The 25,869-nt window shown below is 43.3% G+C and overlaps 2 protein-coding genes and 1 pseudogene across 2 annotated transcripts in view; 2 read left to right on the top strand and 1 right to left on the bottom strand.

Moving 5' to 3' along the window:
• GRHL3 (grainyhead like transcription factor 3) overlaps positions 1–25,869 on the top strand; it is a 211,551-nt gene that overhangs the window by 25,501 nt on the left and 160,181 nt on the right. The window lies entirely within an intron of this gene.
• The window catches only part of MYOM3 (myomesin 3), a 56,665-nt gene that overhangs the window by 11,282 nt on the left and 19,514 nt on the right, over positions 1–25,869 (bottom strand). Inside the window, exons 12-28 of the mRNA XM_044997779.1 lie at positions 25,514–25,567; positions 23,753–23,880; positions 22,664–22,847; positions 21,534–21,708; positions 20,126–20,247; positions 19,253–19,440; positions 18,087–18,213; positions 16,730–16,908; positions 16,538–16,652; positions 9,114–9,270; positions 7,027–7,136; positions 6,068–6,112; positions 5,462–5,598; positions 3,222–3,366; positions 2,038–2,097; positions 575–642; positions 194–304 (exon numbers count right to left, since the gene is read on the bottom strand). Coding sequence (XP_044853714.1) covers positions 194–304; positions 575–642; positions 2,038–2,097; positions 3,222–3,366; positions 5,462–5,598; positions 6,068–6,112; positions 7,027–7,136; positions 9,114–9,270; positions 16,538–16,652; positions 16,730–16,908; positions 18,087–18,213; positions 19,253–19,440; positions 20,126–20,247; positions 21,534–21,708; positions 22,664–22,847; positions 23,753–23,880; positions 25,514–25,567 — 2,105 coding nt within the window. The remainder of the gene's footprint in view (positions 1–193; positions 305–574; positions 643–2,037; positions 2,098–3,221; positions 3,367–5,461; positions 5,599–6,067; positions 6,113–7,026; positions 7,137–9,113; positions 9,271–16,537; positions 16,653–16,729; positions 16,909–18,086; positions 18,214–19,252; positions 19,441–20,125; positions 20,248–21,533; positions 21,709–22,663; positions 22,848–23,752; positions 23,881–25,513; positions 25,568–25,869) is intronic.
• LOC123355374 lies at positions 10,743–11,462 on the top strand (annotated as a pseudogene).

Below are 25,869 nucleotides of genomic sequence, written 5' to 3'. Positions count from 1 at the left end.
CTGGCTTTATCTTCCAGCCTTTGTTTTTGTTTCATGCTTTCTTCTGTATTTGAAGAGTGCTTAGCACACTGTGGGTACTGCCAGAAACAAACAGTAAATGCTAATAATAATAATATCTTAGTAATATCTACCCACATTTATTGCATGTTGAAATAATATCACGAATGCCCCCAAGTTGCATTATGTTTTTCACCTTTTTAATCCGAAGAGTTCCAGCCCCAGTCTGCGGATCATATAGACCATCCAAACGTGCTTTTTTATCCAAGAACCATTTAAAGTTGGTGTCTTTTTTCATGTTTGTTGCCTGTTCGAAGTAAAGATTTAGCAATCAGAATACTGATCTTTCTGAATGCAAGGATGTCTTTCTAATTATGAGACTTCAGCTGTCCCAGGGGATTCCCTCAGTGTTAGGTGATGCTTTCCCCCTTGTTTTCCAGGATCTTGCCTTTTATCAGTAGGCAAATATCAATTGGTTAGAGCTGGCATTATTTATGCAGTCTCCTTAAAATGCACATCTATATTAACAATAGATGGATGCTACTATACACAATAACAATTGTATGGTAATACTTACCTTGCACGTCAGCAGAACTTCACAATCCTCAGTAACCTTCCATTGCAAATTCTCTATAAAATGAGGACCTACAAGTAAAAAAACAAAACAAAAAAAGTCTTTCCGGTCTTTCCTGCAGGTCTGCTTTTAATATTATACCATGCAATGGCTCCATCTAGTGGTAAATTGCAACACTGTCCTTATATTAACTCTTCAATGTTCCAATGTTATGGAATTTGTATTTTATATGCAGTAGGCACCATAATGTTAGATGTATAATTTTAAAAAGTTCCTGAGGGCAACAGTTCTTATAGTAACTAACAGGTCTTTTCTTAATATGTTGGTGGATTATGCTCTCCAATTACTCCTTTGATTTAGTGACTGGGTTGAGTGTCAGGTCAATATTGAAAGATTATGGATATTCTGCAGGTGGAGGGCAATGGAATAGATAATGTGTATATATTCCAATCTGCTCTCCTGATATGAATTATCTGTGAGCCCAATTAAAAGGCAAATTGATCTGTCCATTTTTAATCTGGTTCTGGTGCCCACAATTCACGAAGGATGTTGACTAATTGGAGAGGGTTCAGAGAAGAGCCACGATAATGACTAAAGGATTAGAAAACCTGCCTTACAGTGATGGACTGAGGAAGCTCTATTTATCCTAACAAAGAGAAGGTTAAGGGGTAACTTGATTACAGTCTATAAGTACCTATTTGGGAACCAAATATTTAATAATGGGCTCTTCAGTCTAGCAGAGAAAGGTATAATTCGGTCCACTATCTGGAAGTTGAAGCTAGACAAATTCAGACTGGAAACAAGGTGTAAATTTTTAATGGTGAGAGCAATTAACTATTGGAACAATTTATCAAGGATTGTGGTCAGGGGCGGCTCTAGACATTTTAGAGTGCTGGTGCCTGGAGCCGCCCCGATTGTGGTGGATTTCCCATCGCTGACACTTTTAAAATCAAGATTGGATGTTTTTCTAAAAGATCTGCTCTAGGAATCATTTTGGGGGAGTTCTATATAGCTTGTGTGAAAAAGGCTTTTTTATACTCATTATTCATACATCAGCCACAAGGTAGGGGAGGGAGACAGGGGAATGTACTGCTCCCATTGACAATGAAGATTTCCACATTCTCTGCTTTCCACCAGGAGATAGAGATGGACTTGAGTCCCATCTGGATTGGACCTTTTCTGAAACTCAGGCATGTTCAGAGTCAGGGTGTTGATTCAGGGGCCACATACCTCGAACTATCAAAACAAATCACACTTTGATTTGATTTGATTTTTAATAGCCAGAAAACAGTAACCTAAAATAAAATGCTCTATCTTAGTCCAGCAAGCAGTTTAAATAAGAGTATACTGAAGAGAGCAATTTACTTTTCACTTATTGTTTGGACGCTCAGTAGAATATCCTTGTTTCAGCTTTCACCGACTTTTCACCAGTCCTGGCAAAGTCAGTGACCTTGAGGCTATCTTACCTTGCTTTCTCCTCCAGTCTCTCCGCTTAGCAGCAGCCTCTGCCTCAACTTTATCAAAACCTGAAAGAACAAACAGTGACAGATCAGAGTCAACAAAAGGTCACTGAAACAACTATTACAACCTCTCTCCAAGTAACATGGTATAAATTCCTAACCAGGAAGGATTTTACTCTAAAACACGTACAGTGTATCTCTAAGAGCCATCTCTCCGCAGTTATACTCTGTTCTTCAGTATAGAATCCTTGGCAAGGTCAGCTCTATTAGCTTTTCATGCTGCTCCAGCTCAGAATGTAATATTTATTTTCAAGAAAATACAGTGAATTTGCTTTTAAGAGCTGATCTTTAGGCATTGGAAGCTCCCATCGGTTTAAATAAGAGTTTTCTGGGGTATGCAAAGAATACAGGATTGAGTCCTTGAACTTGCAACTTTTCAAGGGAGAAGTATTAGAAATACAGTTTCAGGCATCGAGAGACTCAATCCAATAAGATTAAGAACAATTGCCAAACTGTTTTAAAATGAGAACTGTCAAATAAAGCTACAGTATTATTTAGGGAAGAATTTAGTCTGGAAAAACTGCAACTTTCTGTTCATAAAGAGCCAAAATGTTTCTGTACATTAACATAAATGGGCCTATCTGTTCACTTTACTGTTCACCTTACAGAGTCATATGGACTTTCTCTATTAACTGCAGTTTCTTTATTATTCAAATTTAGTTATTAACATCCTTGAATTTTCAGGCCAATGTTATGATAAAATAAAACGACTAAAAATCACAGTACACACCATCAACCTCTGTGTGTCAATAGATAGTTTGTTATGAGGGAATTATGTGTATACAGCAAATAAAGAAGAAAATATATGAACACAGATCCATGGCTGTGATGCTCTATCAGGGCCAAAGATTATTATCCAGGACTCCAGATGTAAAACCAAAGGCTTGGATCTGTGCTAAAGAGCCATTCAGATAGTTTCTACAGGTAGACTGGTTCCTGGCCATTGAATAAATGCATTAAAATAAATACTTGATACCTTCAATCACTACCCACAGTATAACTGTGGGAAACCATTTGTGGTCATTAGTTGACATTCTCTCTAAGGGTCCGATCCAAAACCTACTGAAGTCAGTAGAAAAACTCCCACCGAGTTCCGCGGGCTTTGGATTAAGCCCTGAATCTCTACTTACTGTCATCAACGAGAGCCAGAGTGAACTGGTTTTTAGCTTTTCCATCTTGCAGCTGGGCTGTGTATGTCCCCTTGTCATCATCACAGAAGTCCTGGATTATTAGTTCTATAAGGCCGTTTGCTCTGTCAAAGTTTATCTTATGTGTCTATGTAAAACAAAGTATTGGGGGTAAATTGGTCAGTTTTTCATAGGGAAATTATTCCAGCACCAAATCCCAGCCCCATGTCTTCTTCAGCATAGAGCCTGGCTGGAGCTACAGATCTTAACTTCGCTCTACACCTGTAGAGCCACCCTGGTATATTTCCCCTGGCTACCTGTGGTATATCTGCACTGCCTATAAAAGGTGTATTCTTAACTCAGGTTAGCCAACTTGGGTAAAAATAGCAGTGAAGACATGGCAGCGTGGTTCTTAACTCGAGTTAGCAGCTCAAGTGAAACCCTGTAAGGGAGCCTGGGGTAGAACTTGAGTTGCTAACCCAAGTTAGAAGTCGAGTTTCCATGTTTTCATTGCTATTTTAACCCGAGTTAAGAATGTACCTTTTTTTGCAGTGTAGACACACCCAGGGCTACAATGGGGCCAACAAACCCTCTCCCTCCCCATGCCCATCTCTTACTCTGGTGTAATTATGGTCCAGGATTTGACTTCCAAATGAATTTTGTTTTCTATTAAAAAGTCCATATGCATTTGTTTACTGGGTTTGCATATCAATGCAGGGGAACCTACTTGTGGCAGGGTGTTTCTGCAGAGAACACAGCCTAAGAGGTTTCCACTGTAACACATGGTACAATAGATTCTCCCTTGCGGCGTATTAAACCTTCCAACTCGCCAGGATTCTGTGCGATCACATGGATTTTTATGTAATGAAAATGTGCTCTTGAAAGCAGCAGCCATGTGTTGCAAGTAGACATGCTTCTGGGTGGTAGCTAGGGTAACACATCCACCCCATGGCACTGTGCACTCACTAATATACCATGAACTTTTATATACACACACCCTTAAATCCATCAGACATTCAAAAATGTTAGCTGTCATCATTAGTCGTGGCCAACCTGTTTGCTGCAAGCAAATATTAGCAATACAAAGAGCTTGACATGCACTGTTTAATCATGCATTACCACATAAATTATACAGTTGAGAAAAGATAGTGATTGCATAAGGAAAGCCTCAAAGAATGTTGCTAGACACTTTCTATCTCTGGAGAACACATGGCAACGAAGGCTAGGAGAGGCTTTGGGTTTTGCCTATCACAAAACACCCATGACTTTGTTATTTTGACATTGTTAGACTGCATTTGAACCACAGGTGAATAGTTCCATTATCCTTTTCTTAATTCTGAACCGTCCAGTCCCCCAGAGTAAATATTTTTTAAACCATATATAGCATTAGGTTCTGGGATGGAAGGGCCAAAAAGGGGTTAATATGTTCTTTTAAATGTACAGTGCAAGAGTACTTTATGACACATGGTGCAATGTTATTTTCAATGTCTGCAATTTGGTTGCGTGCATCTGCTCTCAAAAGCCAGATTTATACAAGCCAACTCAAAGACGGGTGTGAAAACTGGCCAGGCTTGTTGTGTAGGACAGAAGGGGCAGCATTAACCCTTCCCCTCATCTAACTGGCAAAGACAGTATTTCTTAGCACATGCTTACACCAGGGCTAAATTACTCATGGGGGATTGGATTCTTTGGTGCACCAAGCTCGCTTATAATGTAAAGTGAACTTAAAATGGTTGGAGATTGTCCCTGGAGAGCCCCCCTGTTCAGGGAGAATGTCTGCTAGTGCAAAGCTGATAGATGTGGCTCTGCTGCCTGACTGTGCCATATTCTTCATTGCTACTCCCAACCCTCTTCTCAGTATAAGGGGAGGTAGGGTGTGTGTCAGGAATGGGGATGAGAAGGGGTCAGGGTGGAGTGAGGTTCTGTCATGCTCAGTTCTCTTCTGGCACAAGATGCCCGAGGGATGTTACATCAATGACTTTAACTAATGCTGGAACTTGACAGCTGAGAATCCGGGAGCAGTGACTGGCTCTCTGTCAGACCACTGGAGCTCTGCTGGGGCACAGTGTGGAATCAAGCCGAGAATCTTCGAAAAGAAGCATAAAAATACGTGATGGGGAACAATAGGCTTCTGAATCAATGATCTCATCTGAGATCTGGTTTCATAGAGCCAGTCTAGCCATTGTGAATACGGGTCAGAGGAAGTCACGCACACACTGGGAGTTTAGAAGCAACACACGTACCGGAGTGCTTGAAAGCTCCTTCCCGTTGAAGATTAAATGCAGCTCTGCCTCTGGTGACAGCTTTTCCACCTCCAGCCACAGACGCACTTCTCCTTTCTCAAGGACATCGATGTTCCACCCAGAGATCAGCTCAATCACTGGAAGGAGAGGGAATGTGGCTGGTCAAGGTTGAGGATTTAGGATAAAATCCTGATCCAATTGGTATAAGTCGGAGTTTAGATATTGATCTCAATGAGGTCAGGATTTCACCCTTACTATGCATTATATCTGAATCTGAATCCTTCCCGTGCTATCAGATGTCACTCTGGGCACGAACAAGGCTCCTTCATCCCTGTCTATCATGTCTTTGCTGGAATGACTACCATATTTTCTTTCCATAACTTAGCTTTGAATGGCCTATCATTCAACCCCCAGTCTGGAGGGCCAATGGATGGCTCTTCATCTGGTCCCCCCCGTTGACCTGTCCAGCTTGGGTGGCCCTACCAAGAGATCAAACTCCTGTTGTCATAGCTCCCAGGGTCACTGGCACACAAAAGTCTTCCCACAGTCCCCAGGAAAGTTTGTGTATGCTGGTCCCAAATGCCAGTTGCCACTAGTTCAACTTACATGGGTTTCTGATTTCATGACTAATTTTCCGCAAATTGTCCAGTTCTGAAAATGCAAAGAACAGCACAGGACTTAGGTCAGTAAAGCCAAACTGAAACCAAAACTAATTCTCAATTTATCTTGTTAACAGACCCTTCATCATCCAGGTCAAGTAGTCCTTAAAAGGTACAAAAGAAGTCATAGCTGAAGGGATTAGAAGAAGCTGGGAAAATAATATCCAATGCTGATGGCATCAGTTAGAGAAACAGCTTTAAAAAAAGCCTAAATTACTGTAATGTTGTGGTAATATGCAAAACTCTGAGGCCTAGTAATAATAATGGAGATATACCTATCTCATAGAGCTGGAAGGGACCTTGAAAGGTCATCTAGTCCAGCCCCCTGCCTTCACTAGCAGGACCAAGTACTGATTTTGCCCCAGCTCCCTAGGTGGCCCCCTCAAGGATTGAACTCACAACACTGGGTTTAGCAGGCCAATGCTCAAACTACTGAGCTATCCCTCCCTCAAATTAGGTTGGTTTATCTATGTTGGCCAGATGTTTGAAATATCCACATCCCTGAGCGGTGTTGTTAAGACAATCTAAATCCCCACATAGACAGCAGTAGGTCGACAGAGGAATTCTTCTATCAACCTAGCTACCGCCTCTCAAGGAGGTGGATTAGCTACGCTGATGGGAGGGGCTCTCCTGTTGGCATAGGTAGTGGCTGTGGCACTGCAGCATTTTAAGCCCTGAGGCTATGAGAACATTTCCTTTCTGATGCCGTATGTCATGACCTTCAAGTTCTCATACTGCAGAAGTAATCAGTCACATCTGGCCATTTAAAGGATAGGAAATCTCCTTTCTATTGCCATTATATGGCACCACTTCATCTCCTAAAGGTCTGGGAAGAGCTTTTGCCCAGCCATTCGGAGTTAACAAATTACAGCACATGGGAAGATTTTTGTAATTATGGATTTTTACCTTCCTGGGTTAAAGTATGGCTGGCTGAGATCTCATCATCTACATCAGTTACCTCCACTGAATATGTCCCCAGATCCTTTTCTGATGCATTTTTCAGTATGAGCTTAGATCTTAAAGAAGAAAAAGAAACACATTAGGATTCTGTCTAAAATGGGGTTATTTGAGAGGAGAATGCAACAACGTTTGTATATCTAGAGGAACAAACATGTAGTAATTTGAATGCAACAGTGAGGGTAGCACAGCCAAAATGTCTTAAAGCCTCAGCCAGGGCTGGCCCTAGGTTTTTTGCCGCCCCAAGCAAAAAAAGTTTTGGATGCCCCCACCCCAGACCTGGGCTCCCCCCAGCACCGTCCTGCCACCCCAGCCTTGGGCTCTTCCCCCCCACACCCTATGCTGCCCCAGCTCTGGGCTCCCCTCTTCCCCCCCACCAGTGCCCCCCCCCACACCTCCTGCTGCCCCAGCCCTGGGCTCTGCCCCACCCACCTGCACCCTCCTTGCGCCCCAGCCCTGGGTCACCAGGTCATTCAGCAGGAATTTTGGATGTGCACAGATCTCAGACAGGATTGGTTCCCATATGATTACAGAACTGCAGTAAAGTGGAACACTTTTCAGCTTGTGTGATTGGAGGATATCTGGATGCATATTATAAGACTGTCCTCCATAAATGAGGAAAAGTTGAGGTGCCTTTATTATTCTTTTGTTCCACTCTTTGTTTCTATGGGGAATTTGCCAATGCAATATCACTGTCTTCCTTTTAAACAAATACAACTAAAAAAAAAATAAGGCAATGGCTGTTGAAAATAGCAATTCCAGTCCTAAAAACCACTGGGAAGCATTTCTTGCTCAATTTTATCCTACTTTTTCTACAGCAAGTTACAGTGGATCTGTATATTCGATTTGGGAGAAATGAAATAACAGTTGCCCAAATTGAGCTTGAGCATTTTGAGGTGTTCAAATCTGGAAGGCAGGTGCTAGATTCCCTTTCTCAATATTAGCTAAATCTGGAAAGGAAAAGTCAATTTCTGCTTCCCTGGCTCAGAAGTGGAAATCCTCCTACGTGCCTGGTACTGTATCTAAAGCTGCCCAGGTCAAATAGAGCCTCTCCTCCCTTACTTTTCATTTTAAATTCTAGTGGGATCCACATACCTCTCTTGCTAGGCTTCAGATAGAGAGGGGCACTGTCCATTTAGTCCGCCCAATTCTTTCTTTGGGGGCTGCAAGGTAAGGTCACACCAGTATCCCTAATCCAGTCTGGGGAAGTCTTCTGAAGGGGATATCTGGGCCAAAGCCTTCTACTCCTTGGGCACACTTGTTCCCCATTCACAGTGCCACCCTGCTCTCGCAGTGAGATCTCCATTCACAGCAAGCTGCAGCATGAGGTTTCAGCTACCATACTCCCTCCCGCTCCCTTTCCTATTGATAGCGGCCAAGGGAATGCTGGGAAATGTAATTCTTTCCCTGCTCCAGGGCTGGCTCTATAGGCAGGGAGCTAACCAAGGAACTACAGCTCCCAGGACCCCTTGTTGGTTCTCAGCTCCCATGCTGGATCCCTGCTGGCTGCCGCCCCTACAAATGGGCTGCCCCAAGCACCTGCTTGCTTTGCTGGTGCCTAGAGCCACCCCTGGCCTCAGCGACAGAACAACTCTGATTCTTCCTTTCTGTGATGCTCCAGGCCTAACTGAGCTCTACACATCATGGGCTCTGCATTTGGAAGTCAGGACAGTGGTCCAGATTTGCTTGGGAAATAGAAGCAATGGGCCAAATTCATCCCTGGTGTAATATGAGCAGTGTTGTCTGGAGTTCCTAATGAGATTGGGAGTTTGGGTTCATTTTCAGATGTGTCAAAAAAGTGCAAATGTTCATCTGAGGTTTGAAGGGTGAGAGGAAGGATCTTACATTTTCTATACTGGTTCTTCAACCATCTCTAATGGAGAGGTTGAACGTTTGGGTTGGGAGGCTGAAAGCTTTGCTTTCCATAGTTTCTCTGGAAAATATTTTGTCCTGATGATTTTCCCAGGTTTAATGTGTAAACAGCCATCTGCCTCACCTTCCAATGCTCATTTTCCCAATGTGCCCTGCCCACTTACTTGTTGCCTTTATCTTCAATTTTGACTCGATTAGGATCTGGAGGTCCCTCATAATCCTTTGACCAGATAAATTCAGAAGAGTCACACATATCAGGAGTTTCAAAGGCCATGTAAACAAAGCCCTCTTTGTCCACTCCCAGTTCAATCTCATTTGTGCCTGCATAAGAGAAACAAAATTTTGGAAACATTAGGAAAAAAATTCTAACTATATAGTTAAGCACTGGGATAGGCTTCCAAGGGAGGTTGTGAAATAAGAACATAATGGCCATACTGAGTCAGACCAACAGTCCATCTAGCCCAGTATCTTGTCTTCTGACTTTGGCCAGTGCCAGATGCTTCAGAGGGAATGAACAGAACAGGGCAGTTTGCAATGACCCATCCCCTGTCATCCAGTTCCAGCTTCTGGCATTTGAAGGTTTAGGGATACCCAGAGCATGGGGTCCCTGACCATCTTGGCTAATAGCCATTGATGGACCTATCCTTCAGGAACTTATCTAATTCTTTTTTGAACCCAGCTAAACTTTTGGCTTTCACAACATCCCATGGCAATGAGTTCCACACATTGTGTGAAGAAGTACTTTCTTTTTTTGTTTTAAACCTGCTGCCTATTAATTTCTTTGGGTGACCCCCTAGTTCTTGTGTTATGTGAGGGGGTATGTAACATTTTTTTATTCACTTTCTCCACACCATTCATGATTGTATAGACCTCTATCATATATTCCCCTTACTTGTCTCTTTTCTTAGATGAACAGTCCCAGTATTTTTTTTCTATGGAAGCTGTATTCCAGACCCCCAATCATTTTTGTTGACCTTCTCTGCACCTTTTCCAATTCTAATATATATTTTTTGAGATTATGGTGACCAGAACCACATGCAGTATTCAAGGTGTGGGCATACCATGGATTTAGATAGTGGCATTATGATATTTTCTGTTTTATTATCTATCCCAGGGGTAGGCAACCTATGGCATGCGTGCCGCCTTCGGCACATGAGCTGATTTTCAGTGGCACTCACACTGCCTGGGTCCTGACCACCGGTCCGGAGGGCTCTGCATTTTAATTTAATTTTAAATGAAGCTTTTTAAACATTTAAAAAACCTTATTTACTTTACATACAACAATTGTTTAATTATATATTATAGATTTATAGAAAGAGACCTTCTAAAAACGTTAAAATGTATTACTGGCATGCAAAACCTTAAATTAGAGTGAATAAATGAAGACTTGGCACACCACTTCTGAAAGGTTGCTGATCGCTGATCTATCCCTTTCTTATTGATTCCTAATATTGTTAGCTTTTTTGACTGCCGCTGCACATTGAGTGGATTGTGGGATTGAATGTGAGATGCTGAAGGCTTCTGGATTGAGTTGTGAGTGAAGGGCTGGCTTTGGGCTTGTTCTCATTGGCCAGCTAATTGTGAATAGGTAGACAGGTGTGTAGAATGATAATTACCCTATGAGTTACAGCTGCGGCTGTGTGGGTTTAATTAACTAATTAGCAATTGTGATTGCTTATCATGTTGTATATAAGAGCATGCTGGGAATGAATAAAGATGGCTGCATACACACACACTCTCTCTCTGCTTGGACTTCGTTCCTGCTCTTGCGATGCAACAAATGGTGACCCCGATGTGATACAGACTTACAGTGCAGTGAACTAGTCAGAACAAGCTGGATCATCATTGAAACAAAACACAGTGAGAGAAGTACAGCTGTGGATGTTTCTCTTTTGAAGGTAATCATCAGAAATGAATTTAAGGAGCGTTACTCGCTGAATCCAGAGTATATAACTGATGTTGTGTATGAAAAACCTTATATCACTATTGAACTGAAACAAAATGTTTCCCAGAAGTCTGCCAAGAGTGTGGATATATCTGACGTGGCTTACTACTTTGAAAAAGATGTCAAAGGTGACTCACACTACAGATAAACATCAGTGAAGAACCTCTAAAATTTGATCAAGCTCTAATCTACTATGTTGATGAAAAGCCCCCAGAGTTTTCCATGAAACGTCTGACTGCTGGTATTATTGCAGTCATTGTAGTGGTGGTACTAGCAATTGTTGCTGGAATTATTGTACTGGTTATCACTAGGAGAAGGAGAGGAAAGTATGAGAAGGCTGAGGCAAAGGAAATGAATGAAATGCAAAAAGAACTAAACCCATAACTGAAGTCACTAGAAGACAAATCGTGAACTATCAAGAAGGCAAACAGAACTAAAACAAGATAAGTACTAGTACCACTGTTGCCAATCTTGAATGAAGATAGTGTTGGTGGCCTGAATTGATAAAAAGAAAAAGAAGGACGCGCCTGAAGTCCCAGCGTCGAGCGGCCGGAGGAGAGAGAGAGAGAGAGAGAGAGAGAGAGAGAGAGAGAGAGAGAAAAAAAAGAAAAAAAAAAAAAAAACGCACGGCGTCCGAGCGAGCAGCTGAGAGCTGCAGGGCGTCCGAAGAAAGGAGGCGTACCTGACAAGTGGCTGGGAGCCGCAGGGTGTTCGAGTAAGCGGCTGGGAGCCGCAGGGCATCTGACAAGGGAGGCACACTCGAACCAAGAAGTGAGCAGCTAATATGGGAACTGCTGCGTCAGCAGATTTGATACGCATCACGGAGCGGTGGGGAGAAAAGTTCCCCTCTGATGCGTTATCCCGCCTGTTGCGGTGGGGACGAAGAGGGGGACTTTCCGTTCAATCGAGTAGTAATACTGCTTGGGAGCGGTTGGGCTGTGAGCTCTGGAAATCAGTGGCTCAGGGCGATAAGAAGGTTTTCTCCCTGAGTCCAGTATGGCTCACCGCGCAGAGACGATTGAAGGAGCAGTTCTTACAGCAAAAGGTAATGGTGGAAGCTTATCAAAGAGATGCAAGTTCACAGGACCAGCTGATTAGTGAATTAAAATCTACAAAGAAACGGCTGGATTTGGAAGTGAAAGAATTAAAACGGGAGTTACTGAAACTTCGAAGTGAAAAGCAGTCCATTGATGTTGAATGCTCAAGACTTCAGAAGGAAGTATCCCAGGTTCACCAGCAGATAGTGGAGTTAGAAAGCCACCTCCAGTCAGTGCAAAAAGAACGGGATGCACAAATCGCTGATGGAGGAAATAACCAGGTTTCCCATGAACGGATTCAAGCTTTAGAGATAGAGCTGCAGGCTGTTAGCCACAGTAAGATGATGTCAGAGAAAGAGCTGCAAGAAGTAATTTCACTTACCAGCCAGGAGCTTCGAGAATCTAGGAGAAAGATAAAACTTTTGGAAGAAATAAACAAGAAGTTGGCCCTCGAACTGGAACATGAACGGGGGAAGCTCACTGGTTTTGGTCAGTCTAACATTGCTTTGCGAGAGCACAGCACCATTCTCGAAACAGTACTAGCAGAGAGAGAGGCAGACCTGGTGCAGCTGAATCTCCGGGTTCAAGCAGTCCTAAATATTCAAGCTTTACAGACTGCCTTCGAAAGAGAAAAGTCAAACGTTAATAACCTTCAAAAGCAGGTTGCAGCAGCCAAAGTAGATGCAGCACATAACCGTCGTCATTATAGAGCTGCGGTTCTTGAGCTGAGTGAAATTAAGAAGGAGCTACAAGCCAAAGAACTGCTTGTCCAAACCCTTCAGGCTGAAGCAGACAAACTACACGCTATTATTGAATGTGCTCATGCCTCTTTTAAGGCGCTCCTTTTAAGACAAAAAGGGGGGATTTGCAGTGAGCGGGCAGACGCCTTGGATAAGACGCCTGCCGCTCGGTTGCTGCAAGCTCTTAATTGGTTACATCTTGGTAAAAACAGCCAGGTGCCCCCCGCGATTAAACATGTCAACGGGATGACTGGGGAAGAGCAGGGTGCGGCCCCCCGACCCTCGGTCAAATGGTTTGATTATCAGCAGCAAATATGGAAAGGACCAGTTGACTTGCTAACGTGGGGCAGGGGTTATGTGTGTGTTGCCACTGATGCGGGTCCCAGGTGGATGCCAGCGAGGTGGGTCCGGCCTTGGTTGCGTCCTCCGGAGTGACGGCAGGCAGATGCGGAGGAGCCTCACGAGACGCGCTCAGATGTCGCGAAACCAGAGCCCCCGGAGGAGAGCTGTTTGTTAGCTCTGCCAGGACTTTTTCTGTCTGATCCTCCATGAATGAATTACTCACTTGAGATGATTTTTTGTGTTTGAAAAAAAAAAAATCTGTGTGGTACCATGCAATTATTATTTAGAACTAAGATTTATGTTTTATGTTCCTTGTTATGTTTTGTGTTGTCTGTTTTCTGGCCAGAATTGTTGTTGTATTGTCATGTGGTTTGATGTTTTTTTCTTAAGACCCCCCACCACCCTCAGTGTCAGTTTGATCACCTGACAGCTGAGGGATGTTTTCAAAAAAAAAAAAAAAAAAGGGGGGGGGGGGTCCTGCAGAGGTTACATTATTTGTTTATTGTGTTTTGTTTTGTTCGTTTGATGTTTTTGAAATTATATGTTAAGGATTGAATGGTCATATAGGTTGATCTTATAAAGTTTTGTTTATGATAGGTTATAATGTTATGCTGTTATGAGTTGCAAATGTTTTATGAATAACATAATATTTGATTAAGATAGATTGTGGTGTTATGCTGTTATAAGTTAAAAATGTTTGGTGAATGTTTTTATCTTGTTTTCCTTTTTTCCTTTTCTTTTGATTGTAAATAAAGGGGGGAGATGTGGGATTGAATGTGAGATGCTGAAGGCTTCTGGATTGAGTTGTGAGTGAAGGGCTGGCTTTGGGCTTGTTCTCATTGGCCAGCTAATTGTGAATAGGTAGACAGGTGTGTAGAATGATAATTACCCTATGAGTTACAGCTGCGGCTGTGTGGGTTTAATTAACTAATTAGCAATTGTGATTGCTTATCATGTTGTATATAAGAGCATGCTGGGAATGAATAAAGATGGCTGCATACACACACACTCTCTCTCTGCTTGGACTTCGTTCCTGCTCTTGCGATGCAACAGTGGATGTTTTTAGAAAACTATCCACGATGATGCCAAGATTTTTCTTGAGTGGTAACAGTTAATTTAGACCCCATCATTTTGTATGTATAGTTGGGATTATTTTTTCCCAATGTGCATTATTTTGTACTTATCAACATACATTGAATTTCATCTGCCATTTTGTCACCCAGTTTTGTTAGATCCCTTTGTAACAATTTGCTGTCAGATTTGGATTTAACTATCATGAGTAATTTTGTATCATCTGCAAATTTTGCCACTTCACTATTCACCCCTTTTTCCAGATCATTTATAAATATATTGAACAGCACAGGTCCCCAGACTGATCTTTGAGGGACCCCGCTGCTATTTACCTAGCTCCATTGTTACCATTTATTCCTTCCCTTTGTTTCCTATCTTTGAACCTCTTACTAATCCATGAAAGGACCTTCCCTCTTATCCCAGGGCTGCCTACTTTGCTTAAGAGCCTTTGGTGAGGCTTTTTGAAAGTCCAAGTACACTATATACACTGGTTCACCCTTGTCCGCATACTTGCTGGTACCCTCAAAGAGTTCTAATTGATTGGTGAGGCATGATTTCCCTTTACAAATGCTGTATTGACTCTTCCCCAGCATATCATGTTTATCTATGTGTCTGATAATTCTGTTCTTTACTATAGTTTAAACGAATTTGCCTGGTACTGAAGTTAGGCTTACCAGCCTGTAATTGCCAGGATCGCCTCTAGAGTCTTTTTCAAAAATTAGTATTACATTAGCTACCCTCCTGTCATCTGCTATAGAGGCTGATTTAAGTGATAGGTTACATACTGTTAATAGTTCTGCAATTTCATATTTTAGTTCTTTCAGAACTCTTGGGTGAATAATATCTGGCCCTGGTGACTTATTACTGTTTAATTTATCTATTTGTTCAAAAACCTCCTCTCTTGACAACTCAGTCTGGGACAGTTCCTCACATTTGTCCCATCAAAAGAATGCCTCAGCTGTGGGAGTCTCCCCCACATCCTCTGCAGTGAAGGCCAATGCAAAGAATTCATTTAGCTTCTCTACAACAGCCTTGTCTTCCCTGAGTGCTCAGTCATCCAGCGCCCACACTGACAATTTTGCAGGCTTCTTGCTTCTGATCTACTTAAAAATACTGTGCTGTTAGTTTTTGTGTCTTTAGTTAGTTGCTCTTCAGATTCTTTCTTGGCCTGCCTTATTTTACTTTTACACTTGACTTGCCAGTGTTCATGCTCCTTTCTATTTTCCTCACTTGGTTTTGACCTCAAATTTCTAAAGGATGCCTTTTTCTCCTCTAACTGCCTCTTTTACTCTGCTGTTTAGCCATGGGGGTGGTTTTTGGTTCTCCTACTATTTTTTTATTTGAGGTATATATTTAGTTTGAGCCACTATGGTGTTTTTATATAGTCTCCTTGCAGTTATTTCACCCTTGTTGACGGTTCCTTTTAATTTCCATTTAACTACCTTCCTCATTTTTGTGTGGTTCCCTTTATTGAAGTTAAATGCTAGGTGGTGGTTTTTCTTGGTATTTTTCCCCTACAGAGATGCTCTTTAATCTTGTCACTCCATTTGCTATTGTTAAAAATAAATAAAAATGGAACTAAACATTTAATAAGCAAGTTTTTATCAGAGTATTAATAAGATTTTTAGAGAAACCTGTCTTGGTGTACCCCGTTAAAAATCACAGCACAGCATCTCTGAGATATGTAGCAAACCCCCTTCCTGTGGATGCTTGGGCTGTTGTGATAAACATTTTTTCCCCTAAAGCAAAGGGTTAAATTCATCCTTGGTGTAACTGCACTGAAATGAAATAAATGCCAGGGCTAAATTAATCTCATTTAGCAGGACAGAACAGACTACATCCATAAAGACTGAAACACAAAATGGGCCCATTTTTATTGCACATGGTCCAACTGTAAAGCATGTTAATATGCACTAAGTGCAAGCCAGCTGGTCCGTTATACTTAATTCTGCCTCAGTGTGGGGGGCTGGACTAGAGGATCTTTTGAGATATCTCCCGCCCCCAGCCCTACTCTCCTGTGATTTTGTTTGCACGGCAGGTGTAGTGGGTACTCTCACACACATTGCAAACTTTTATCATAGCACAAGATGAACTGTAAACTCAGCTAATCAGTAGTGAGAAAGGATGGTCCATTGGGTAGGACTCTCACCTTAGACTGGGGAAACCTGTGTTCAAGTCCCTGCTCTACCAAGGACTTGTGTGTGAAGTGTAGCAAATCACTGAGTGTCTCTGTGCTACAGGGAAATCTAGCATTTCCCTACTTCACAGTGTGCTGCAAGGAAGGATAAACATGTTGGAGATTGCGAGGTGCTCAGACCCTATGGTACCGGAGACGTATTGTAGCTAGAATACTCTGTTTTCCCTTCACACCACAGCCTGCACAATTGACCCTAGTGTCTTTTTATTGAGAGGCACTCAACAAAGACAGAATTTGTTCACTCTTAGGCTCATACCTGGTTTGGTTTCAACCACCACAGGATCCGAGGGGATGGAAGGTGGACCAATCCCTGCCTTGTTCAATGCCCGTACTCGGAAAATGTAGCATTTCCCTGTCTCCAGGTCAGAAACCTGCAGAAACCCAATGTAACGAATGAACACCATGCTAAATAATAAGGAATGCTTGCCTGCTAGGCTTATATACAAACCCTCATGTGGGTGCTGGCTGTCGGCTGCTTATTTAGTTGCTTCCATTCCTCTGACCCCTCTTCGCAGACATCAATGTAATATCCAGTGACTGGACCTGCTCCTGTATACAACGGTGCTTCCCAGTGCAGCATCAGGTTAGCGTCCCGCACCTCGGTGAACCTCACATCATAGGGGGGGCCTGTTTGGAGGAAGGGTAGACTGTCAAACAGGGACATCAGAACAGATGTTGCAGTAACATGCCTCTGGTGTGAGCCTCAGATCGCAGGGTTGAAGGCAACGAATGAATGGTGGGCTCAGAAGACGTCCTTCCTCCAGCAAGATTTGTATGAAAGTGGCCACGTTGTCCTATTTAACGTTGTTTGTAATGATGTAACATACAGAGAGGTTTACATAGTGCATCAGGGTTCCCCATTCTCTGGCAACAGGATTCCAGAGCATAGGGCTCCCAACTGGCTACATGGCATAGTGTAGCAATGATCCTTCTTCTTCTTTATTATCTGTATTACTGTAGCACCATTATGGACCAGGGTCACATGGTGCTAAGCGCTGTACAAACAGAACAAAAAGATGATCCCTGTTCCATAGGGCTTCTCCTCGTGCTCTGAGGAAGCGCTCTCAGCGCCTGAGGTCCCTGCTTTATTTTGTAGCAGATGACTTTTCTTTTTCCTTTGTTCCTTTAATACAGTCCCAGGAAAACAGATGGCCCAAAGGTAACGGGCCATGAGGAGCTGCACCTCTGCGCATGAGGTAAGAGGTGCTTCTCCAGGACTAGCACGGTTTGTATCTCCTTGCCTGGTGACATGTACGCTAACATTTTAGTGAAGGGGATTCAGATTCCCAAGTCACCAGCATGACTGGGAGGTGGGCCCAAGCTGCAAAATTCTGGCACAGATTTCAACCCCAGCCTTCCCAAAATGTGGAAGGAGCTCTGTGATAAATAAAGGAGGGTAGGGAGGAGGTAGCTCCCTTTGATGGACACCCAGCCAGCCAGTTAGCTGTTAAATCCCTCTTGGGAGCTGTTCTTTACTTGCTTTACAGGTAAAGCAAATAAAGAACAGCTGGCTGGGTGTCCATCAAGGGGAGTTACCTCCCTCCCCTTTATTTATCACAAGCTCTGATCTGGGCTTCTGGGTCTGTCGGCTATACAGATCACAATACGGCTCCTGATCCAAACTTCCCCAAAGTTTGGTGTGTTTGGATCCAGGGTTCTTACCGGAGCTCATCAATACGACCAAATCCACAGTTTTCCAAAAATCTCATATCATCACCGAAGAGTAAGTCAGTTTATCTTATGAAAGGGGGATAGTGAATGTCCCTGGAATTGTTTTCTGGCTGTTCCTGATATGTTGTCCTTACCTGGCTGTGGCATTGTCCATTCCTCACACTTGAACAAGTCACTGGGTTCAGATACTTTCCCCACTCCCGCCATGTTAGTCGCACAAGCACGGAACTCATAGAAATGTCCTTCATTGAGGTTGGTAACCTTTGAGGACAGAAACAGATTATTAGCATAGCCTTGTATTGTACAGTGTGTTTGTAACTGGGATCTTTAAGGGCATGTTGTTAGGATGGCATGGAAAGGACTTATAAAATCCCCTCCCAACCTATTAACAAAGAGTTTTTGTAGATAATTCAATGCATCTGTTAAAAACATCCTGCGTACACATTGTATTAGGAAAGACAAGAGCAACCTGCCAATTAAGATATCCTTAAAACATACTGTTGCCCCTTTGGCCCAAGTGGTTAGCCAAAATTTGGGGTCTTGCAGGGTTGTTTCTGTTAGGAGGAGGAATGAGTGATACGAGTCAGGTATAGTCTTGGTGTAATCTGGTATTTACGTCTTGTTTCCCTGAACAAAGTAGGAACAAACCACAGCAGGCCATTTCTTTGCTCAGAAATCCCTACGTCTGCCACTCCTGCCAGCTCGGTGCCCAAGAGCCATGTCCCTCTACTTCCGCTTCAAGTCACACTTAAAGCTGCTTCTCCTGGCTTTCTTCTCTAACGCATGCAGCCTGCAACAGATATCCTACACCTCGCAAGAGGGAAGCTCTTCAGTCCACACAGCTGAGCTCTGACCTACTGTGTGGCCTAGGTCCTCGGGTGGTAGCCCCCACACCCCATGCCATAAAGGGCTTGATTGCTCTTTCTGTTGAGCCGGAATGAGACCTCACAGGTTCTTAGTAACCCTGTAGAATAATTAGTAAGGGACATGTTTGATGCTGAATTATGATGAATTAGAAATAGCAGCAACTTTGTATTACTCAGAACTCTCCAAACAGCCCGAGAATGCACTGGGCATCAGAATGTGGGACAAACTTGAACTGAATTGCATCCTCAACAGAGAAGTTGTCAGACTTACTGGGGACACTCAAAAGTGTGGGATGAAGAACAGGGAAAGAGCAAGATGGGGAGGGGGTCTGGGCTACAGAAGAGTCAAGGCTGGAGGAGGAAAATGGCTCACCTCTTCATATAGCCACCACTGCCTCACACAGAATTGCGGTATCGCATTATGAAATCAATACCTTGTAAACTCGTTGAGCAATAGGTCTGATGTTGACTTCATGCCAGCCTAGCTCAGCAGCATCATGCTGATCCAGGAAGTAGCCCAGAATCTTTCTTCCTCCTTTGTGCTTTGGGGCTTTCCACCCAATAGTCATGTCGTTCTTCCCACAGCTCAGCAGGGCAAAATCACGTGGGGCTGACGGACGAGCTAAGGTGATGACAAAGAAAGAGAGAGGAAAATAGATATTGTATGATGTAGATTTGGGATCCTGCTGGTGATCCAGAAAAGAGCTGTTAATGTTGAATCAGTTAGAGTGACTTATCTGTGCCATGCATGTTCACACCAGGCTTGATTTTCATTTGCACTAAGGCCCCTTTACACTACTCTAGCAATGTAAAGGGGCCTTCAAATGGGGCTGATTTTCATTTAAATTGTGGGAAAACTCCTGGGTGTTTCAGAGCTTTATAGTTTTAACTGGTGCAGGGCAGATTCAAGAGAGGGTGGGGTGAAGGCAGCAGTATGAGATAATGGAGAACGATGAAGGCACAAGACGTGACTGCTGGGAGGCTACTAATGACGTCTGCACCAGAGAAGTGGAAGATACTGAACCAGATTCTCTGCTCTCTTGCATTTTGTGTGGTCACTTACCTGTGCCAAATGCATGCAATGCAATGTGAAACACTAACAAATCAGAGTGATAATGTTCTACAGCCACTTTGCACAAGTGCATATGATGAGACACGCTGCAAGGCAGGAGAGAATAAAGCCCCCTCTACCTCTAGCTGCCTAAGGGTGGGATCATTTACAAGTGGCTAGACCCAGCTGTGCATAAAAGATACTCTGATGAGAGAGCTAGTTTTGTGTGCGTGTGCGTGTGCAATGCAATACTTACAGATAGCCGGCCTCACAATGATAGGGTCAGATTCTGGTGAGCTGTCACCCACTCCTGCTTCATTGACAGATTTCACACAAAATACATACTCCTTCCCAGGCTGGAGCCCTGGAACAGTAAACCTATGAGAGATCATTAATTTGCTTGCACATAGCTGTTCAAAGTAAGGCAAAGAGCCCTTTGGAAAAAAAACGGCATTTCATCAATTTTATCAGTGTGTTATTTATTTCTGTGTCATGTGGTTATTTACCCCTATAGCTTAAAGTGCATTGACTCACACAAATGATACCTATTGACCAATCAGTAAATAGGGGTCAGATCTTGAGAGTTACTCAGCTGATTCTAGGCACTACTATTCCCAATGAAATCAATCGGAGTTGTGGGCATTCGGTACCTCTCAACATCTGGACCCAATAAAAGACACTTTAGTGAAGGCCTTCTGCACCAGGGCAAACTTGGAAAGAGAAGGTGTTTAATGGCTGTCTCCTAGCTCTTCTTATTGGATCAAAGTCTCATTCACACTAAGGTCCCTTTACACTGCTCTGCCCATGGAAAGGGCACTTAAAGTTTACACTCACTTTGACATCTCTTTGTGCTGCCAGACTGCTGTGAAGCGACCTTTGCGTAAATGAGAATCCGGCCCCATTGAATTTCAGCCTAACAGGTATCTATGCTCTGATGGCATCTGCCCTTTTTGAGCACCAGTGCATTTTACTCATGGGGTGACTGAGCATGTGCTGAGCATCCCCTAAAACGCATTCCCTGAGAAGCATCTATTTCAGACCATACCTGCCTACTGTCCAAAATTGCACTTTCTGAGGCAGTGTGGCCTAGTGGATAGACCACTGGACTGGGACTCAGGAGACCTGACTCTTCCACTGAACTGCTGGTGACCTTGTGCAAGTCACTTTCCCTTCCCTGTGCCTCAGTTTCCCCATCTGTAAAATGGGGATAATGATACTGCCCTTCTTGGTAAAGTGCTATATAAGAGCTAGGTATTATTATAGGCATTTTGTAATTTCATTAACATCAGGCCCTATAACAAGAGGGATTCCCTTACTCCCCATTCTTGAAAGATGACACATTGTTCTACCATAGAGCAAATACAAATGGTCTGTCGTTCCACAGACACGGCGAGATTTACCTCCCCAGTAATGACTGTGCTCTGACAACACATGGAAACCTGTGCTACTTTGCTGCCCCACATGTTAACTTGCCTCAGATGTTAAATTAAATCTGGACATTCCAGAATCTGAACAGTGGTTCGGTTCTAAAAACAGATGTATGCTACATGTGCGCATATGTATAGGGAAATTCTTTTTTTATCTGCACTCCATTCCTACCATAAACAGAGAAATCCAAGTGAATGCACCATATTTGCTGAATGGAGGTCAATTGCTGAACTCACTTGTTACATGTCACAGGTTTATTGTTGACAGTCTGCCATTCATCTGTCCCAACCTCCCGACAATATATGTAATAGCCGAGGGGCTCCTGACCCTCCTTCAGCTTATCCCAATGCACAACAACAGACGTCTTGCTGTCTCTGAAAGCTAGAACCTGAGAGGGAGGTGGGAGGGGAGCTGAAAAAGGAGAAAAAATGGAACAAAATAAGTTTATTCTATTTACAAATTGTAACTCAGTTCCAGGGGTGACTTGGGATGTTTGATACCCCCATGGCCGGGGCATCATTTCCCAAAGCAGAGCACACTCCTGTTTGCAGCCTGTGGGTTTGTCTGTCTGTCTGTCTCTGGATTTATAAGGCCTCATTCTTCTCTCATACCAGTGTAACTCCATTGATATCACTGGAGTTACTCCTGGGGTTTACACCTACCTAAATCAGAGGAGAATCAGGCCCCAATTCCCAACTCCACATGCTGTTTTGGGACCAAAATACAAAGGTCACACTAGATGGGAGCAGCCAGAGACACAGAACACCGTCAATTAACTTCAGGCCACCTTTAAACGAGAGAATTAAAAAGGCCAGCACGAGGCCTAGTGGCCTAACTTTAGCGTGACACATGGGAAACATGGGTATGAGACTTTGCCTCCTCGTATTCTAGACATCACAGCCCAAATATTACACAATTGTCCCCACCCAACCAAACATCCCATGTCCTGCTGCTGCTCATCCTGGAGTCCCCAGAGACTGACTCCATCATCCACCATTGCAGAATGAGGCTGTGGCCTTCCTTCTTGTTCTGCTATGTGCTACATATGTCTTAGAGCATGCACGACACAGGAGACATTTGAGCGAGTCCCAGAAGTATGCTTGGAATGGAATATAGGAACTTGATCGGTTTCCTCTTTTTAATAACTTTAATTCCAGCCTCATTGGTTGGTTAGATTTACACTGTGTGCTGAGCAACTGCAATGTAATTAAGTGTGGATTGAAGGCTTTGAGAGACTTCCTGAAGTCCAAGTGAGAGCTGTAATGGTGTACCGCAATGCACAAAGGAAAGAGAAAATAAGCCAATGCTAGTGTTATGATGTATCACCTTTTCCATGTTATTAGTGTCATTTGTTTTATATCGTTACCTAATGCTGTTCCAGCAGTAATGGGCTCACTGGGCAAGGACGGCTCGCTTACTCCGTATTTGTTAGCAGATCGCACTCGGAAACAGTACGATTTTCCTTTCACAAGATCAAAGAGTGCAAATCTTGGGGAATTCACCGCCGTCTCCAGATTGACATTTTGCCAACTGTTGCTGCCTGCAATGGACTGGAAAGGAAAAGATGGTGATTTACAATCCAGAGAGATGAAAACTGTCTGGAGCGGTTACTCCCTGGCCCTACAGTGTAACTGTGTACTGTATTTGAGAAATAAAGATCTTTTTTACCTGAACTAAATATTTCTTGGGGACCAATCTAGCCCCTTCCTCATCAGCCACAAAGGGCCCCTTTGCAGCAGAGGTGGTGCAGTGCTACTGTGCAGGTGGGGAATGGACATGTGGGAGTAAGATATGAAAGGAGCAGGGAAGGGACGGAGGAGAAGCCAGACTGTTTGGTACTGTGCAGTTCCTCCCATCCTCTCTACTGCTGATGGCTGGGTAAGGCCGAGTGGAGATTAGTCCATCCATATAGGTGGAGTAGCCTTCCACATGTGGCCTATGGAAGGAAGAGTCCTTCCTTCCCGCCTGCGCGTCAGCTCATCATCATGGGCCAGGCATCAGGATCTGGATTTACGCTCTTGTAAATTTAGTACTAGTGAAAGGCTGACAGGGCCATTTTGGAGGCAGTAGGCCTCCAGTTACCCACACAATGTGGATCGCACTGGCAGTTTCCTCACACACTGCCCTCTCCATGTATCTTGTTCCAGATCTGGACTGGCCATGCTTAGGAGAGAGAGCGTAGCTCAGCATCCATACCTCGTTGCCTCTCTGCTGAGGCTACCCTCAAGGGCACCAGTTGTGCTAGTGCCTTTGTGATGTGGAAAGCCTGTCTTCAAGGAATTGAGACTCACCCACTCATTGTACATAGCCCACCACTGGCAAGCCATCAAAACAGCATTCTGTCACTACTGACCTATGCTGGACTCTGAGCGGTAACCTAGAGGTGAAAGTGGATGTGTTCCACTTCCAGTCTCCAGAGTGGTAATATTCACCCTTCCGTAGATTATTTCCTTACCTTTTCCACATAATAACTCAGTGGCTCCTTGCCTCTGGGATCTGGTTCATCCCAGGAGAGGACCACGTAATCTTCTCTGATCTCACTCACGTGAACATTAGTGGGTGGCAGAGGAATTTTAATCTTGCCTGTGGGAAGCCAGAATTTGATATCGGTTCAGTGATAACATACCAAGAAAGGAGTCTCCTATTAAATAGGGATGTTATGCTTTTTCAGTATCAGGGAAACTCCTTTGGTGTAAAGGAGAGGCCTTTAACCCTTTGCATGCATTGGGGACAGAGCGGGAAAACTTCCTCCTATGCATTCATTTGGTTGTCAATGTTCTGATAATTTTTAATGATAAATTATTTAATTCTTTGCTCTCATCTTCTTGTTTAAATAAAGGGATGTAGCTGTCATCGTACTCTCACTTGCTCTGGAGGTACAAAGGGCCCAGGATCTGGCCTGCAGTGTCCATCTTAGAATCATAGAGTATCAAGGTTGGAAGGGACCTCAGGAGGTCATCTAGTCCAACCCCTTGCTCAAAGCAGGACCAATCCCCAGACAAATTTTTACCCCAGTTCCCTAAATGGCCCCCTCAAGGATTAAACTCACAACCCTGGGTTTAGCAGGCCAATGCTCAAACCACTGAGCCGAGTACATTACTTTGCCAGTTCCTCTTTCCATTACACCCAGTTTCAAAACACTAGAGGATTTTTGTGATGCACATTACTAGAACCTTGTTGTCCTTCTTAATCCTATGGCCACGTTCCTCAAGCTCCAGATACAGCTCCCTCGCAGGAGTTCAGCTGGTAACACAGAGTTCCAGATGGCTGTGTCTGGGCGGAATTCTAACCCTCAGCAACCTCACAATGGGGTTGCACTAAATGAGGAAAAATTTGTCTGCACGAGTAAAATTTGCAAAAGTCCCTACATACCATTTTCAAAAGTGAGTTAGGCACCTATTGATTTTCAATGGGGCTTAGGTTCCTAAGTGCCTAAGTCACTTTTGAAAATGAGACTTACAGCCAGATTTTTAAAGGTATTTTGGTGCCTAGTGGGATTTAAAAAAGCATCTGGGATTTAAAAAAACACCATGGTTAACACGGAGGGTATGTCTTCACTACCGGCTGGATCGGCGGGCAGCGATCGATCTAGCGGGGATCCATTTATCACGTATAGTCTAGATGTGATAAATCGATCCCCGAGCACTCTCCCATCGACTCCTGTACTCCAGCTTGGCGAGAGGCGCAGGCAAAGTCAATGGGGGAGCGGTAGCAGTCAACTTACCATGGTGAAAACACCATGGTAAGTCGACCTAAGTATGTCGACTTCAGCTACGTTATTCACATAGCTGAAGTTGCGTAACTTAGATTGATTCCTCCCTCCCCCCCCCCACCGTGTAGACCAGGCCTCAGTGACATTGCAATGCAGAGCAGAACAATGCCTAAATACCTGTAAAAATCTGGGCCTTAGTCACTTTTAAAAATGGGACTTGGACACTTCTCAAAATTTTATCCCATAATCCTTTGCTTTTAATAAAAACTCTACACTACTCCTTAGACTGAAGTTTCTAGGCTTGACACAATCACAAGTCTAACAGTACCTAACGGCTCCATTATAAACTGGCCTTGTATTTTGGAATGCTTCTGTTTTCTTAGAGTGTAAGAAAACATTTTCCTGTGCATATTTCCTTCCAGAGTCTTCTGAAGTATTATTTTGGCATCCTTGTACTATAAGCATTATTTATAAAAGGAGGGTTAAGTTTAAGTTTGAAATTACCTTCCAGTTCATCTTTGGAAATTGTAATCTTCTTTCCGTCATCATAAGGGATGGCTAGTGATTTTAAAAAAATCAATATTATTCACCAAGAGAAAAAGCCACAAGTTTAGTGGAAAGACAGAGACAAGAATCCTGGGTTTCCCTATATGCACACAAAGCCCATACGCTGGGGTAGTTTGGCCTTCTCTACCAGTTTGTACCAAGAGAAGTGTGACAAACTGAAAACTAATAAAAAAAATTATAGGAACTTCCTTGACATTAAAAATACAAAACCAATCATTTTGAGTTAGACACGTTTTAGGCCCAGATTCAGTTTGCCCGTTGCCACTTTTGTCTTCCCATTGCAAGCATTCCAG

Source organism: Mauremys mutica, chromosome 23 (assembly GCF_020497125.1).
Source record: "Mauremys mutica isolate MM-2020 ecotype Southern chromosome 23, ASM2049712v1, whole genome shotgun sequence".
NCBI lineage: Eukaryota > Metazoa > Chordata > Testudines > Geoemydidae > Mauremys > Mauremys mutica.
Note: the sequence above shows the minus strand (reverse complement) of the source record. Positions and strands in the feature narration are given on the sequence as shown.